General features: G+C 37.6%; 1 protein-coding gene across 1 annotated transcript in view; it reads right to left on the bottom strand.

The window, feature by feature from the left end:
- The window catches only part of LOC137657800 (chaoptin-like), a 706,036-nt gene that overhangs the window by 10,865 nt on the left and 680,171 nt on the right, over positions 1 to 15,000 (bottom strand). The window contains exons 6-11 of the mRNA XM_068392323.1: positions 10,283 to 10,453; positions 3,731 to 3,915; positions 1,210 to 3,237; positions 875 to 1,053; positions 407 to 590; positions 1 to 74 (exon numbers count right to left, since the gene is read on the bottom strand). The exon at positions 1 to 74 is cut by the window's left edge and continues 52 nt beyond it. Coding sequence (XP_068248424.1) covers positions 1 to 74; positions 407 to 590; positions 875 to 1,053; positions 1,210 to 3,237; positions 3,731 to 3,915; positions 10,283 to 10,453 — 2,821 coding nt within the window. The remainder of the gene's footprint in view (positions 75 to 406; positions 591 to 874; positions 1,054 to 1,209; positions 3,238 to 3,730; positions 3,916 to 10,282; positions 10,454 to 15,000) is intronic.

The raw sequence follows: 15,000 nt of genomic DNA on the forward strand, positions 1-15,000 counted from the left end.
TTGAACTTCTGCATTTGAGGATGGGTTGTCATGTAGAGACGTCGAAGGGATGTCATAGAAGTGAAGCAGCCAGCCTGACAAAAAAGAAGATGGATTAATTTCTTGTTATTAAAAGTCTATATAATGCATAAGCATTCGAAATGTAAGTATGCATATATGTTATATTTACATACATATGTTTAAATGTACTTTTACATACAGTTTATGAAATATGCATGCCATATCTAAATAGGTAAGTATATTTCTTTTGCATACGAGTAAGTGGGCATGTTTGCAAATATCCTTATTCAGTTTTCTTTGATGAAAAACTTAATAAGCATAATCGAAACTTAGGACACTGGGACAAATATTTGACTTCCAGTTCCCAAAACGATAGCAGTAGTCCCCTCGTCTTTCGAATGCTCACCTCAAAGCCTTGCAAGGGAAAATCTCTGATGTCCAGGACTTCAAGACGCTCGAGGCCAGTGAAGGATGTGTTCGTGATGGACCGTATAGGATTCTTTTGCATGTAGAGCTCTCGGAGTCTAGGTATCATCTGCCAAGCGTTGTTGGCAGGAACTGGAAGCTCGTTGTAAGATATGTCCAGGACTCTGAAATATGAAAGTCATATCCAATGCATGAGGTAATTTATTTAGGAAAAAAAGAAAAAAAATTCTTGTTTAGGTACTATTGTTTTCACACCATAAGCATCTGTTTGTGAATGGCAATGCAGTGGGGGTAATTAAAGTATTATACCTGTCGAAATAAGTAAAAATGTGCTTATTAATTTCAGATGAAAAACTATCGAAGGTATCAAAATCCAACATTGAAGATAGACATTTTTTTATTTATGCAGCCTCATCCTTTTTTTTTTTTTTTTTAAATTAAATCATACCTTATAGAGGAAAAGTTAGCCATGGTGATTGATGGCAGGAAAGAAAGGATATTATGTGATACGTTGAGGTGCATCAAGCGTGGCAGATCGAAATCAGGAATCGAGCTGAGAGTGGTATTGGCAACACTGAGGTTCATCAAGGAGTCTTGTAGGCCATCAAATGTGAAGCCCTCGATATCCTGGGAAAAGTAACGCGAAAACGAATAAGAATGATACCAGGTGGCTCTTCAATACACTAAAACTGTCAGCATCGTATATAAATATATTTCTTTTTTTTTGGATTAGGTATAGAATATAATCTATAATCATCAATTTATCAGTTGATTTTGATTTACCTTGATGGGGTTATGTGAGACATCTAAATTCACTAGACGCCATGTGCCCTTGAATGCCCTCGTCTCGATGGACTTGATATGGTTGTGGGAGACATCTAAAGATACGAGGTTATCAAACCGACCCAGCATGGAGTCGGTGAGAGACGTTATTTCATTGTAGGCCAGGTCAATTTCTCTCAGTGAGTCGGAGGCTCTCTGTAGGGCACTGTCTGGGAACTTGGTCATACGATTCTGTCTTGCCCGGAAGATTTCGACGGGAGCGTTGCTGAAGAAAGCATCAGGAATGCCACGTAGTTGATTGAAGGAAATGTCAAAATGACGCAGACGATTGTGGTTATCGAAGAGGGAGGATGGAAGGTCTACGATATTGTTGTGGCGGAAGTTGACAAACTGAACACGCCGTGATTCACGGAAAGCCTCGTGGTCTATCTCTTCGATGCGGTTGTGAGCGAAGTCCAGAAGCTGCAGTTGAGGGAAGTTTCCAAACACAACAGAGCTTACATTCCGCAGATTGTTGTATTGGAACCAAAGGTGCACGATTGATGTTCTCACGGATTCAAAGTAATCCCGAGATATCCAAGTGATGTTGTTGTGACTGAAGTCGATCATCTTGATGCTGGAGTACGAATTCCACATTGATCCGTTCAGTTTCAAGAAGGGCATGCGGTTATGGCTGGCATCGATGGTCAGTGTGGACAGAGTGCCCACTTGGTCAAAGGCATCCAGATTGAGGTTGGTCATTTCGTTGAAAGACAAATCCAGATATCGCAGTTTAGGCATGTTCTGGAAAGCCTCGTATTCTAGATCTTTAATGTTATTACCCTCTAGGTCTAGGTGTTCCAGAGTGTCGAGATTTGAAAAACCAGATCTTTGGATTTTTGTGATCTGATTATCATCAAGATAAAGATATTTCAGGTTTTTATAATCATGGAATGTCTGGGGCTCAATCTTATTGATTGAATTGAAGGAAAGCTGTATGGATTCCAGGTATGGATGGTATTGTCCCTGGAAATGGTTACGAGTCAAAGAACTGATTTTATTATCCTGAAGGTTAAGGTTTCTGAGGGACCTCATATACCTGAAACATTCCCCTGAAACAGTTGAAAGATCATTGTTGCTCAGATCTAGTTCTTTCATGTTTGTCAGGTACTGCATAGGTTGAGGAGGTAACTGGGACATAGAAAGACCAGAACTGAGCCGGAGTTCTTCCAGTCCACTCCCTATGTGAAGGAAAGCTTCATTATCAATGGAACTAATTCGGTTATTTGAAAGGTCAAGAATCTTCACACCTGGGACATGTTCAAACGCGTTGCTTGAGATGCCAGATATACCATTTTTCATCAAATACAGTTTTTCAACAGCTGGACCAAATCCTGCAAAATCCTCTTTTGACAACGAGGTGTCTGGCAGTGTGCTTAGGCCTAAGGTTCTGACGTTCCTCATTTCCTTTAATTGCTCCATAGGAATTGTGCCCATGTTGTCGCCAAGGAGATTGAGGTAATGCAAGGTGTAGCGGAAGCCATTGAAGGACTTGCCAGGATCAATCGACATCTTGTTGTTGCTGAGGGATAGGGATCGCAAAGCGTCGAGTTTGTCGAAGGCTTTTTCGGGGATGTGAGACAAGTTGTTGTAGCTCAGGTCAAGAGTCTGCAATGAAGATTCTAAGCCACGGAAAGCATTGTCCGATATACTGTAAAGATCGGTGTCATGAAGATACAGTTCTTTGATCTTGGCATCTTTAAAGGCGTCGTCATTGATGTGTGTAAGAGGGTTGCCTCTTAGAGAAGTCCTGTTGATGTTTCCAAAGTTCTGGAAGGCATATGGAGGGAGGATCTCGATCTGGTTGAAGTCGAGAACGAGCGTGTCCATGGAAAGAGTACCGGTGTAGAGGACTTCGAGCGTGGACGAGATGCGATTTCTTGCCAGATTCAGCGTCTGGAGGCCCTTGACCTCGGACATGGCCTCGAAGGGTATATCGGAGAGGAGATTGTTGCCTAAATTGATGTGAGCTAGGTGGTTGGATGAACCCTGGAGAGAAGAATGGAGGAAGGATTTAGGATGATTTGACGTTAGATCATAAAAAAACTATTTTTCTAATGTATTGGGCTCTTAACTGTTTATATTATGAATAGATCAAAAGTTATCAATATCAGTTTCACATTATCATGGCACTATACTATTAATAGGAAACAAATCGTCAAAAGAATGATACTCTAATGAGATATGAGATCGCAAGATATAGTAATATTTTTACGAGGAGAGAGAGAGAGAGAGAGAGAGAGAGAGAGAGAGAGAGAGAGAGAGAGAGAGAGAGAGAGAGAGAGAGAGAGAGAGAGAGTGCATTTTGTTTTAAGAACTATAACGAACGCACAGTTATACGAAAAGAGATTCTGATTTATTGTATTGAAATCAACTGCCATAAAATTATCATATGCATGGGTGATCGTATTAGATAAATATACTTCTAAATATGAAAAAAAAATGTACATTTCAGACACCTTAACACACCGGCCGCACTCACCTGGAAAGCTCTGGTGTTGATGTCATGGATATTGTTCCCTCTCAGATTAAGTGTCCTGAGACTCTCCAGAGACCTGAAGATGCCTTCGGGTAACATCGTCAGAGAGTTCTCAGCCAACACCAGCGTTTGTAGAGACTTGTCGTAACCTTCGAAATCGTCCTTGGTGATGTCGGAGATGTGATTCCCTGGACAAATATGGTCATGATGAGATAAAAAGATATGAAAACATCCAGTAATTTATGGAGTCTTTAACATCTTGATACCATTTCTTGAGAAAAAAAAGGACAGCGTTGGATCGCATACATTGTTCTGTATTGAGAAACTATAAACCTTCCTCAATGCAGCGAGAAGATACAACCTTCCTGTATTGTATGGAAGACGACAAATCTTTAGTATTCTAATCAAAATCTACATTCCTTTCCCGCGTGCTTAAGATTAAATAACTATTCCATATTTGATATAGCCCACAGGACAATAAATGTGAATTAGTTTTGTTCATAAATATATTTATGTTCTATACTTAATAACGAAGGATTAGAAATAGGGTTGTAATAAGGTAATTATTGATTTTGCAAAATTTATTGGAAATTCACAAGATTATTCTAAAATGTTCTTCCTTAAGAAAGAAAGTAGGTTATATAATGTGACCATAAATTACCATCCGCAGTAAAAAAAAAACGAATTTTCGGGTGGAATCAAGAAACAAAAACTTATTTTGCCGCTGATGCAATGAAATCACAAGTTGATCTAAAGAAATATCAGAAAAAGTAATAATTTCGAAACTTCAGGTCAACTCTCCAAAGTCAATTTTATTCTTTTAACGTAACTCCTTTTTTTATTATATTCACTATTGTACCCGATCCGTCAAAATGACGTCTAAATATTTAGATAGACATGCACACACACACACCGATTCAACCATTCCCTCCTCTTTCCCCTTCGTAAGTACAACGAATTGGTTCGGCAATTTATGGGAGAGTGTGGTTTCTGAGTGTACCTCTACGGGTAACCCCTCTCACCAGAATATGACTACTCCCTCTCCTCCCTGAGCATGACAGGAAAGAAATATATACTCAGACACTTGCTCTTTATTATAAAAGGGAGACTGCAATAAGATGCTAAGATTCTAAAAACACACTACCGTCAGGGTGAGTGTTGTTTTGGAAGAAGAACAACTCACACGTCTCGAACTGTCGACCTAACTATTCCAGGAATCCTCGCTGCTGGGAGGAAGGACGTTGATGGCTGGTACAACACAAACATACACTACCAGGGTCTACGCGATGACAGGCAGGGCAGCCGGTCGGGACTACGGTCCACCCCCCCAAAAAGCCAAAGCAAAGTCCTTCAAAATAAGGCAACCGTGTTACCCCATACGAATTGAAATAAAAGCACGCTAATAGACGAAGAAGCGCTCTCAGTAAATATTAACTTTCCTTCTGAAGGGAGGAAGCCTTCTTGACCCTCTGCCAGCCTTCTTATGCTCCCTGTGAGAAACTACGACTCCTGACTCTTCTTCTTTGCGGGAGAGACAATCTCTCACACTCTACAAGCTAAGTTGTATCCTTTTCTATCTATTTCCATCATGATTTCATATTCCTCGTATTCTACACAATTCCCAAGCACACAGAACGGTCCTTATTAGAAACTACTGTACACGACCCGTCAAAAATGGCGGCTAAATATCTATATAGACATATACATACACCCGCATGCACACCCTCTCATCAGGGTAGGGCTACTCCCTCTCTTCCCTACGTTAGGGACGGGGAGAGCTCATCGTGACCGGAAATAAATATATTTTCTACACGTAAACAGGAAAATTTAAATCTTGGTCCATAGACATTATCAACATTTATTCATGATTATGATTTTTTTTTTATAATAATAATGATAACAGACCTGGACTGATATTAGTCTTTTTGTTTTTTAAGAAACACAATTGAATGAAAAAAAGTTTTTATTTAGAAATCGAAGACTAATGAGAAACTTCTTCCAACACAATGTTTCTTGAGAGCTCTTTTTCTAGCCCAGGTACGAGGACAACAAGAAAGAGGAAAAGAAAGGTTAAATGAAGCTTAACCGAGAGAGAGAGAGAGAGAGAGAGAGAGAGAGAGAGAGAGAGAGAGAGAGAGAGAATTCACGGATTCATACAAATTAATACTTAGTTGTGATTCTCTTAAGATCTTTTCATTATGCAAAAAAAAAAAAAAAATCATATAAAAATCCTCCTGGTGCAATCGTTCATTTTAACTTTACTGGAAACGACAATGATAAATTACAGTCAATTGTAAAGGATAAATATCATATATCTATATTCACGAAGTATTATATTTCATTTCATACTGAAATAATCAAAGCTACAGTATATGATGATTAACATGGTGGCCTATGTTGTAACGTCCCTAACTGGTAATCGCCAGACTGGGGTTCGAGTCCCGCTCAAACTCATCAGTTTCTTTGGTCACTGTAACCTCACCATCCTTGTGAGCTAAGGATGGGGGTTTGGGGGAGCCTATAGGTCTATCTGTTGAATCATCAGTAGCCATTGCCTGGCGCTCCTTGGTCCTAGCTTTGGTGGAGAGGGGGCTTGGGCGGTGATCATATGTATTATAGTCAGTCTCTAGAGCATTCTCCTGTTTGATAGGGCAATGTCACTGTCCCTTGCCATTCATGAGCGGCCTTTAAACATTTAAAATCTGTCAGATAAGGCACAAAGTATCAATGAATAAAACGACGATGTCAAAATATTAAATGGAAATCACTGCAAGACATCGATGCCATAATCTCTGAAAGTCGTGTTTTAAACATGAACCTTCACTTGTACCTTTCTTTACATAGGAATGTTTCGTAGAGAACGTCTCTTTTAATAAGCATAAAAGACGAATATATGTGTCCCGTCTACTCTTCGAATGCGTGATAACAAAACACATGCAAAAAGGAGAGAGAGAGAGAGAGAGAGAGAGAGAGAGAGAGAGAGAGAGAGAGAGAGAGACTCTTCTTGTGTTAAGCGGTCAGGAGATGCGGACTCTGTTTTTTTCCAAATGCCTGAGTCTATTGTTATGAGACAGATGGCTCGGTTTGGCTACTTTTGGTCGAATGCAAGAAAAGAGCAGCCTTTCGTTTTCTGTACTTCTGGCCGAAAGAATCTACAAAATTTAGCTGCTTTTTGCTAAAAGACATGCTCATAAGCTAGCTACTTTTGGGTAAAACCACGTTACTACACTGTTAAAAAAAACCGTAATTTTAACCGGAAAATCTCCGTAAAATTATACTGTTCTCAGCCGTATTTCAGTAAAATACAGGCGACCGTAATTTTACCCTACTTTGTTATTATCTCTTACGGGTTGGTGACCGTAATATCACTCCTTTACGTCAATATATCCGTTTTTAAAACGAAAAAGGCATGGCAACATTTATTCCAGGATATTTACCGATTTTTTTAATGCAAATTTTTAACAGTGGAAGTTTGTTTCTTTTGAAGGAAAGACATGCTACTTGATTTGTTACTTTAGCCAGCAGCTGGAAAACAAGAGCTGCGTCTTTTTCTGATATCTTAGTAAACAATTTTTTTTTACTTCAACACTTTTTATATGCATTGATCAATTCTGATTTCGTCTTTAATTCCACAAATTCCATTATTATTGTTAGTTGAATTCTTCGTTTGCACATCTTTTATTTTAGTGTTCGATTTCCGCTAACAATGTGAATGATACATAATCCTACATGAGAAAATTAATGAGAAATATTTATATCGTCGTCAAGAATTTTGATATGATTCACTACTAAGTTACTACTTGAAAAAAAGTTTATTCGGTTCCCTATTACCATTATAGACGATAATATTCCTTCCTACTTATCTTTTCATCGATCTTTTGTAACCCTTTTTATAAGAATGTCCTAACGTTGATATCAGCATAAATAATTATAATAATAATGATAATTTTAGCAATAAAGGTATCATGGCTGTTGCAAAATGACAGTAAGATTATTTGATAATTGAAATAATATTTCAACATGATAGGCTCAACTATCATTAAATGACGTACATGTTCACTGGAATGATAACGTTACTATGTTCCACCAAGATAGATACCTGGTAATTTTACTCATTCTCAAAAAGAAAAAAAAAAAAATCTTGACAATTTTGACAACTTTCTCGTAAAATTAGTCTATGTATTTCGGTACATATTATGGCAACCCTACAATGAGTATAAGACCAAATAATGCATATTTTTTCTCTGTAATATAGATATCTATATAATAATATTGGTACTTCAGTGACATTACATATCATTTGATTAATGATAATTTTGTTACACAATGGTACTTCTTTCTACATTGTTGGGTTGCAAGATACCTCACCTGTACATTTGCAATAATATCATGAGGTCATTTTGCTTACCTATATAGAGTTGTTCGAGAATGCAATGACTGTGATACTTTTAACAAAGTTATAAATATATAATGCGAATGCTCAGTTTTAGAAGAGAGAGAGAGTATAGTCTATGATACTTCTAATGGTGGTAAGATATACAGACTTTGATATTGGAATGATGTGTACAGCTGAAGTACAATGCCTTTATTTTTGTATTTGTATTGTCTTTTTATGTAACCTATTAATTTTTGTGATTTCTTTTCAACTTTCATGCTCACTAACAAACGCTTTCGACATTCCAATCCTCACTAACAAACGCCTTTGACATTCCAATCCTCACTAACAAACGCCTACGACATTCCAATCTTCGCTAACAAACGCCTTCGGCATTCCAATCCTTACTAACAAACGCCTTCGGCATTCCAATCCTCACTAACAAACGCCTTCGGCATTCCAATCCTCACTAACAAACGCCTTCGACATTCTAATCCTCACTAACAAACGCCTTCGGCATTCCAATCCTCACTAACAAACGCCTTCAACATTCCAATCTTCGCTAACAAACGCCTTCGGCATTCCAATCCTCACTAACAAACGCCTTCGGCATTCCAATCCTCACTAACAAACGCCTTCAACATTCCAATCTTCGCTAACAAACGCCTTCGGCATTCCAATCCTCACTAACAAACGCCTTCGGAATTCCAATCCTCACTAACAAACGCCTTCGGCATTCCAATCCTCACTAACAAACGCCTTCGGCATTCTAATCCTCACTAACAAACGCCTTCGGTATTCCAATCCTCGCTAACAAACGCCTTCGACATTCCAATCTTCGCTAACAAACGCCTCCGGCATTCCAATCTCAATAACTAACGCCTTCAGCATTCCAATCCTCACTATCAAACGCCTTCGACATTCCAATCCTCACTAACAAACGCCTCAGGCATTCCAATCTCACTAACTAACGCCTTCGGCATTCTAATCCTCACTAATTAACGCCTTTGGCATTCCAATCCTCACTATCAAACGCCTTTGACATTCCAATCCTCACTAACAAACGCCTTCGGCATTCCAATCCTCACTAACAAACGCCTTCGGCATTCCAATCCTCACTATCAAATGCCTTCGACATTCCAATCCTCACTAACAAACGCCTTCGACATTCCAATCCTCACTAAAAACACCTTCGACATTTCAATCCTCACTAACAAACGCCTCCGACATTCCAATCCTCACTAACAAACGCCTCCGACATTCCAATCCTCACTAACAAACACCTTCGACATGCCAATCCTCACTAACAAACACCTTTGACATTCCAATCCTCACTAACAAATGCCTTCGACATTCCAATCCTCGCTAACAAACGCCTCCGACATTCCAATCCTCACTAACAAATGCCTTCGACATTCCAATCCTCGCTAACAAACGCCTCCGACATTCCAATCCTCGCTAACAAACGCCTCCGACATTCAATCCTCACTAACAAACGCCTCCGCCATTCCAATCCAATGCTCACTAACAAACGCCTTCGGCCTTCCAATCCTTACTAAAAAACGCCTCCAACATTCCAATACTCACTAAAAAACGTCTTCGACATTCCAATCCCCACTAACAAATGCCTTCGGCCTTCCAATCCTCACTAACAAATGCCTTCGATATTCCAATCCTCACTAACAAACGCCTTCGATATTCCAATCCTCACTAACAAACGCCTTCGATATTCCAATCCTCACTACCAAACGCCTTCGACATTCCAATCCTCACTAACAAACGCCTTCGATATTCCAATCCTCACTAACAAACGCCTTCGACATTCCTATCCTCACTAACAAACGCCTTCGACATTCCAATCCTCACTAACAAACGCCTTCGACATTCCTATCCTCACTAACAAACGCCTTCGACATTCCAATCCTCACTAACAAACGCCTTCGACATTCCAATCCTCACTACCAAACGCCTTCGACATTCCAATCCTCACTAACAAACGCCTTCGACATTCCAATCCTCACTACCAAACGCCTTCGACATTCCAATCCTCACTAACAAACGCCTTCGACATTCCAATCCTCACTAACAAACGCCTTCGACATTCCAATCCTCACTAACAAACGCCTTCGACATTCCAATCCTCACTAACAAACGCCTTCAACATTCCAATCCTCACTCACCTGTGAGGTCCAACAAGGTCAGCTTGCGCAGTCTTCGGAGGGCATCGCGGGGCAGGCGGGTCAGTTCGTTGAATTGCAGGTCAAGTTCCCAAAGAGATCTCTCGATTCCTGAAAATGCCTTCTCTGGAACCTCCTGGAACTGGTTGTGGCGGATTTCAAGTCGCCACATTCCTGGAAACAAGATAAATGTGGTTAGAAGTGAACGAAGTTTGGTTTAAAGTAAAGGTTAAATATTTAATGAGTAAAATAGTTTAATCTTTAAATGTAGTGTAGTTTAGGCTACAAGAGTTCAACATTAAATGATGATGAATATTTGAGAATAAAGGAAGTGTAGGTTATCTCAGAAAAAAAAGATTTGATTCTTGTAAGATATAATATTCATATAGAAAATATATCAGCTTTTGCATTACGGATAATCTGTATTGATATTTCACTTGACGGATAAACATGGATATTGTTCTTTGGAGATATATTGGCACTTTCATTAAATGCTTTATATTCGGACATGTTTATTGGTATAGTTTTGGGAATTAAATTTTGGAGTTTTCATTGAAAGATGTAATAGTATTTATATGAGATATGTTATATTTTTTATTAGATTTGTTTACAAGTTCATTAGGGAATATATTGGCATTTTATGAGAAGGTCTTGGCTTTATATTAGAAAATATAATGATTTTTGTTTTTGTTTTAAAGGACCCACTGGTATTGTTACGATTGCATTTTCATGAAACGATACATTATTATTTACATTACGAAGTACGAGTATGCATAGGGGAAAAATAGCAAAAAAATTGTGGGAAAACAGTAATTTCCTTTTACAGCTGAATTTTGGAAAAAAAAATCCATTTTCTAACTTGTGGCAGAACTCTTTCCCAATAGATTAAAACAATTAAACTCCGCGCTTCTTAATCAGCACGTGAATGACGAAAAGCACATGACTATAACCCAAAGACTTTATTTTTATCCCTCTCCACTCTCAAAAAAAAAAAAAGAAGAAAAAAAGGAATGATAAAATAAAGAAAAATATCCGATGAAAAGACAACGGAAACCCAAAGCGATTTATTTCAGCTTTGTTGCAGTGCTGTCAACTCGTGAAAAATAAAAGATCTGACATAAAAATCGAGGCCCGGGAACTCGCTGTGAAATGAAAAGAGGAGGTAATTTTATCAGGGATCGCCCAGAGCGACAGCGCTACCTGGCGGCAATGTCCAATGGAAAATGCAAATGGGTAATCCGATTGGGGAGCTTATAACTATATTAATGGACGTAAATGTTCTCAATGCTGATAAGGGGAGCCAAATGTAAATAAATGGAGGGATAACTGTATTGGGTTGTGTAAGGCGATGTTTGATTGAAATTAAATATAAATTCAATTATTAGTCTCTATTGAGTGTTGATTATAATGCATATAAATGATAAAAGGCATTGAAAAAATTTAAGTGACTCGTTGGCAATGAATTGACTTAAATAATGATTATCTAAAATAATAAATGAATTGGTAAGTAGTTGAACGATTAATTATGTAAATTCCATTATTAATTATTTCCTTTAAAATCCCCATTGCATACAGACGAAGGAACCACATTAAATAACTAGTGTACGCGAACAGTCAGAAATCATGGCTATTTTGATAGATATGTACACACATGCACACCCCTCTCACCAAGGTATGACTACTCCTTCTCCCCCTTACCCGAGGGACCTGAAAGATATATATATATATATATATATATATATATATATATATATATATATATATATATATATAGAGAGAGAGAGAGAGAGAGAGAGAGAGAGAGAGAGAAAAAAAACATACTTTAAACATTCCATTATATTTTCATTTCCTATCACACCCAAATACACACACAGACACAGTCACACACACGCAAACTACCACACAAACACACATACTCACATATATTATACATATATATATATATATATATCTTTATATATATATATATATATATATATATATATATATATATATATATATATTTATATATATACATATATATACAGTGTATATATATACAGTGTATATATATATATATATATATATATATATATATATATATATATATATATATATATATATATATATATATATATATATATATATATATATATATATATATCGGCTGGACTGAGGCATCTGGTATTTCTTGGGAGCCACCTATCAAAATACCAATCACACCCAGGATAGATAGATAGACAGATAGAGTGACTGCTAGATAGATATAGACAGATAGACAGATGAGTGTAAAACAGTGATATATCTAAATTTATCCCGTTTTCAAGTTTAAAATGAAAGCGATCATCTTTCACGGCAAGTTTAAGAGGACTTATCATTATGTACATTAGTTGATTCTTTATTTGAAACGACTTTTTATTACAATATAAAGACTTTCAGAATTTACATACGTACATTAAAACTGTTAGCACTAAACTAGTAATCTTAGACGGTTCAATATTCTAGACAGCAAAACAAAAATAAAAGCTTCTTCTACCTATGAAGTTAAGCGTTCTTTTCGTAAGAAGCTTTGTTAATAATGCCATCTAAGGACGCTTTGTAAAAGTATTAAAACATTAGAGTAAGGGAAGGTGTCAAGTGTACTGAGCAAATAACTATACGCAAACGAAGTGGCCTTTTATTTCATTAAAAAAATAACTTGTTCAAAACTGAGGCAGTGGAAAATTAAGCTGCCTTCACCGACGCTATTTCCCTCTGCAGTATGGACTAATTTGTTTGGAAAATCATGTTAATGGATTCAACATCTTGTTTGGTAGAGAGGGCACGGTTGCATGTCAGCAAATAAGCACACACAAAAACAAACAAGTAAATCTCTTACAAACGCATAGAGTATGAAAAAGGGATGGTGCATTATAAAGAGACACACCTCCTTGTAATAAGCGATGTCAACAGACTGTCGCTTGGCAAGTTCCCACACAGATTCTCATTTGATGAATGTTTGTCTTCAAGAGCAACGTCAACATTTGTCGTTGCAAGATGAGGGGCAAGGGAAACTTGTCCCGCTTGGTGTGCTACCGGATACAAGGTAGAGGGGTGGGAGGGTAGGTAATTGGGGGTGTTGTGAACTAGTAAGGGAAAGAGGAGGAGAAGGAAGAAGAGGAGAATGGATAAGCGCAAAGGAGAGGAGAGGAGAGGAGGCAAAGGAGAGGTGGAACTGAAAGAGATAACCTCGATATTACTCCTAAACTTTTGGCTCTCTCTCTCGAGTTTTTTGACAAACGAAAGTTGATTGTTCGCTTTGAAGTACTTTCCTATTTGTCATTGATGTCAGAGACATTAAATTAGCTCACCATAGTATGTACAGTAGACCTCACAGACGTACAGACGCTGATGGGAAATTGCAAACTTCAAGAATCTGGAATTTTCACCTTCCTTTGATTTCCCTGAATCACAAAATTCAAGATTATTGACTCGTCTACCTCTTCTTTTATCCAAATTCAGAATCATGGCCCCATTACTGTTTAACTCTCATGAATATAAACTGAGCAATTTATTCGTTCTTAAATTAATAGCAAAATAGATTCTATTAAGCCGATTCTGACAAAGTGATTTTAGGAATACTCAGTATTTACGGTAAAGATATTCGTAGGTTAGAGAGAGAGAGAGAGAGAGAGAGAGAGAGAGAGAGAGAGAGAGAGAGAGAGAGAGAGAGAGAGAGAGAGAGAAATCTACCGAAACCCGAATAAGACAAAACATCAATCATCGAGAAAAAAACTGACATGAGAACCTTATCCCTTTGATTCATACGTGAAGAATTGAAAGGAAATCCAATTAGGAGGAAAAACAGAAAACTGGACGGAACATCCCCAGAGCCATCATGCTCTAAACAAGCTGAAAGGCGTCCGGCTATAATTTCCTTTATCCAATGTTCATGAACTGGACCAATTTTTTTTTTGTATTTTGGCGTCAATTTTCTTTTTTTTCATGAACTGGACCCATTTTTTTTTTTTGGTACTTCGACGTCATTTTTCTTTTTTATTTCTCTTTGGACTTGTCCAGATTTCATTTGGCAATTCATTCTTTATTGGAGTATCATATTTTCAATGCTCACTGAGAGTTTAAAGTGAAGGATGTGCTTCCATCGTCATTTATTTGTTTGTTGGGGAGCATTTTGGTCATTCTGATCAGATGGATGGATGTGGTGAGGAGGAATATGGGTAGGGTGGGAGTTGGAATAGGCGATGCAAGGGATAGAAATAGATGGAGAAAGTTGACTCGAACGGCCGATCCTACAATACAGTGGAACTAATAAGATCAAAAGAAGTGCATGATCTAGATAATCTTATAGCGGGAAAACGTGAAATAAATGTTGAAAAGGGAACATGTTTCGCTTAATTTTTCACCAAGCACACTTTCGATTTTTTTATTAATGGAATTTTCATTTGAACTTTTTGGTAACAATATAGAACCACTAATACTATAAAGTTATTTCATTTTTAAAATTCTGTCAGGGTCATGAGAATTAGATATTGTTAAATACCCCAACACTGTAGAGATTACGATGGATTATAAATGTAGTGAAAAAAAATCCTTTTAGAAGTTTTTTACAGAAAATACATTAAAGAATCGTAAACAATATTTTCTAATCTTTGGCTTCGGTTAGAGTTCGCCAGTCGTCCCTATCTTGAGTTTTTAAATCAATACTCATCCATTCATTATCTCCTACTTCACGCTTCATAGTC

This window comes from Palaemon carinicauda, chromosome 18, assembly GCF_036898095.1.
Source record: "Palaemon carinicauda isolate YSFRI2023 chromosome 18, ASM3689809v2, whole genome shotgun sequence".
In the NCBI taxonomy this organism is placed as follows: Eukaryota; Metazoa; Arthropoda; class Malacostraca; order Decapoda; family Palaemonidae; genus Palaemon; species Palaemon carinicauda.